Genomic DNA, 3726 nt, shown 5'->3' with positions numbered 1-3726 from the left:
CGAGGCTGCCAATGCACAGAAAGACGAGGAGCTGTGAGAAGGTCCCCTGGACTCGGTCCAGGGTGAATATCGGCCATGGACTCCTTGTTGCCTTATTAATGAAGTGAGGGGGTGGAAGGCACCCAACCCTTGGTAGGTCCATGACCTCACTTCAACATAGGTAGGCTACCTGAGTCCCGGCCAATCATAACCTTGAACATCAACACTGACCTGGCAATCACCCCTCAACAAATGCCAACACCAGCCACCCCCACGCCTGGCTCCAACCCCTCCCAAGTGAGAAAGCTTTACTGGAAGCTTGAGCCTGGGCCACAAGAGGGCACAGGTACCCCGACTTCCCACACAGGTTGTCACCTCATTTCACCTAGCATCCTCCCTCCTGCCACCCCACCTGAACCCGACTCTACCGGAAAGGAATGGGCTCAGCACCCACTCCAAGCCCTGCCCAGGGAGGTGGAGGAAGTCCAGGGTGGGGAGGGACACTGGCCTTTCAATCACCTTAACAGGAGCTCACAGATACAACCCAGTCCCCCTACCAAGACCAACCCCAACACAGATGCTCAGCCTGGGTCTAGTCCCCACCGTTGATGCTCACCCACAATCCCAACTGTCTCTACACCCTTCCATCCTCCATCCTGCCCTCTGACACCGTCACCCCATCAGCACCCTTATCTCTGTACCCCTCCCATTGCAACCCAACCCTACCCCCAAGCATAACTTGGTATCACACTGCCCTTCCTCCCAACCCCATTGCACATCACATTTCCTGTGAGCTCATCAGAATCACCAGAACCCTAAACACGATCCCCTCCATTCCAGCATTAAACCAAACTTCTCTTCCTAGTGAAGGACTCTGAGATAACAGAGATTCTTCAATGGCAAGTTAGATAGATTATCCGACTTTAGAACATCTCTGCATTTGTGTTACTGTCTTTGAAATGCTTTTTTACCACATTGAGCAGCGCTAGGGTTTGAACCTGGAGCCTCCCCATGCTAGACAGGAGCTCTACCATTGAGCTATGCCCTCTGCCCCTCACTGGGGGATTCTAGTCAGGGCTCTACCACTGAGCCACACCACAGCCTCTCACTGGGGGGTTCTAAGCAGGGCTCTTTGCTTTATCTGGCTAAGTTGCACAGGTTGGCCTTGAACTCACTGTGCAGAGCAGACTGACCTTGAAGTTTCCATTCTCCTGCCTCAGCCTCTCCAGGTGTTGAGGAGGACAGAACTGTGCAGTGAGGCCCTGTGATACCCAGTGCTACTTTATAACTTTAAATGACAGGTATCTGATAGCAATACAAATATTCTTCTCGAAACCCACAGAATTGAAATTTGCCAGTGAAGCTTCCCTCAGGACAACCGTGCTGGGCAAAGCGCTGCTTTATTAAGTACACATTAGCTTTCCTTACTGCCTCTGTGCTGTGGGCTTTTTCCTCTCTTTTGAAAAGTGCACACCGACCTTAAACTCATCTCGTGGCAGAGGATGAGCCTGAACTCCTGGGCCTCCTGCCCCTGCCTCTCTAATGCTGGTTCACAGGCGTGTGCCCCTACACAGGGACGGATGTACCCAGGCGACATACATGCCAGAAAAGCACTTCACCAACTGAACTGCAGTTGGGGGGGGGGTGGCTGCAACACTTTATTTTTAAAAAGAATCAAACCTTCGGTGCAGTCTGAACTCCCTTGGTTTGGACTACACCACTCCCAAATCCTGCACCCCACCACAGCCCACCTTCCGCCCTGTGAACCTTCACCGGACCAGCCTATATCTTAATGAAGTCACCTCTTCTAGCTCCCTCTTTCCAAGCTTCACTGGATCCCCATCCTTGGCTTGTTTTCAAATTCTGACCCCACCCCTGTCCTTCTTAATCCCTAATCCTGCCCCATCCACCTTTTGGGATTAACTCATGGGGCCCCACCCCGCCAAAGTTCCAGAAGCCACCTACTCATTCCTTAGACACCATCCCTTCCTCCTTCCTCTTCCCCCACCCTATCTCGTCCCAGCTTGCCCCCCCTTCCCCCCCCTCCCCGCGCCAGCCCTGTTTCTCTCCACCCACCCTGCCATGCACTCTCTCACCTCATCAATTGCTTCTCAAAGGCAGCCTAGTTCCAGCACTTTCCCAGGCTCAGCCTCTGCCCCGCACAGGCTCAGGGCACTAGATACTCTATTAGCCAGGCACCTATATGGTGTGTGTCTTGGGAAGAGGGTGATGAACATATGTGGTCGTCACCTTGAATTTCGGAAGGAACAGGGCTGGAGGTGAGACTCCCACTGACTGTGCTAGCGTTGTTGTTAAGAGACAAGCTTGGGTTGCCGCTGGTGAAGGGACTGGCCTTCAGGGACAGGCTGGGGGTGATCCCTATGGCAAAGGTGGGATTTCAAGAGAGCTGGGGGATGCCGGTCTGGGAGCTGCAGCGAACTGAAAGGTGCACGCGTTGAGAGCTGAGAGCGGAGGTGAGGAAAGCAGAGAGGTGCTGCATGACGAGGGGTATGGAGGGGAGGAGTTTGAGAAGGAAAGTGGGCTTTCCCCTTTTCTGTGGTCCTGCCACAAGGTTCACAGTGGGTTCAACTCAGGCTTGGGCGGGGACAGATCTGGGTCCCAGCTTGTTCCAAAAGCTCCGCCTCCAAGCCGAGGGCCGAGCCCAGGCTGGGGGGTGCCTGTCAACAGCAAGCTGAGCCATTGGGGGTGGAGAGGGGGAGCCAGCACCGGGAAATGGTGCGCGCACTGGGGGAGGGAGCTCAGGGGTTAAAAGCCATGGGTTGGAGCTGAAGTTTCTAGACAGCTGGCTCTTGAAGTTGGCCACCTGAGCCCCTCCTCAGGTAGGGTCTCTGGGAGGGAGAGGGGCAGAGGCCTGGGGAAGGGGCATTGCAGGGGGACAAGAGGAGAAAAGAGGAGGGATGGAAAGTGGGATACAGGGCAGCTGAGTCAGCGTGAGGCGCAGGTGGAGACAGAAACCTGCAGAGATGCAGGGAGTCTAAGCATGCAGAGAGACTAGACGCCAGGGAGGAGACCCAGGGTCCGGGACAGGCCCAGAGAGGGGAGAATGGGGACAAGGGGGGAAAGGAGTGATGGGTGAGGCAATGCTGTCTGGACCCAGCTCTTAGAGTGCAGGTTAGGAAGAGGTGACCTTTTGGAAGTGATGGCAGGCGCTGGAGCTCAGAGGAGTGCACGCTGTCCCTCCACCAGCTCCCGGGGTGTCCCACACACACTGCGGGTGGAATTACAGAAGGGCAAGATTTGAGGGCCAGGGATTTCAGAAAGAATAGAGCCGTAAAGTTCAAAATTGCAAAGCTCAGAGAATTTCAGTCTCCGGCTTTGCAATACCCACTTCAGCCTCTCGACCCAGACCCCGCCCACCCTGCCCACCCCAATCCCGGAGCTATCATGTGGCCCCTAGTGGCTGCCTTCGTTTGCCTGACCGTGGCCTTGTCCGGAGGTGAGTACTCAGGCACAAGGGTGGATGGAGGCAGGGAGGTAATTCATGCCAATGGTAGGAAGGGTCAAGCCACTGGGAAGGGGGGGACTTGCGGGCTCCGCCCCCCCACCCCGCCCACTCAAGGCCAGGGAGGACACACTGAGAGCTTCCTGCTAGTCCCTGTGTGACCCCATTTCCCAACTAGGGTCAGCCCACCAACACCTCTGACTCCAGAGATGTCCCAGCTCAGAGAGGCTCCCAAGTCTCCGGACTCCCTCGACTCTTTGCAGTACCTCCACCACCACCATACC

General features: G+C 55.6%; 1 protein-coding gene across 1 annotated transcript in view; it reads left to right on the top strand.

The window, feature by feature from the left end:
- The first annotated feature begins 3384 nt into the window (after nt 1–3384).
- Nucleotides 3385–3726, top strand: part of Klk13 (kallikrein related peptidase 13) — a 10499-nt gene continuing 10157 nt past the window's right edge. Inside the window, exon 1 of the mRNA XM_026789072.1 lies at nt 3385–3436. Within this exon, the coding sequence (XP_026644873.1) occupies nt 3385–3436 (52 nt within the window). The remainder of the gene's footprint in view (nt 3437–3726) is intronic.

The sequence above is a fragment of the Microtus ochrogaster genome, unplaced genomic scaffold (genome assembly GCF_000317375.1).
Source record: "Microtus ochrogaster isolate Prairie Vole_2 unplaced genomic scaffold, MicOch1.0 UNK14, whole genome shotgun sequence".
Taxonomy (NCBI): Eukaryota; Metazoa; Chordata; class Mammalia; order Rodentia; family Cricetidae; genus Microtus; species Microtus ochrogaster.
The sequence above is the reverse complement of the archived record's forward strand: the minus strand, read 5'-3'. Positions and strand labels throughout refer to the sequence as shown.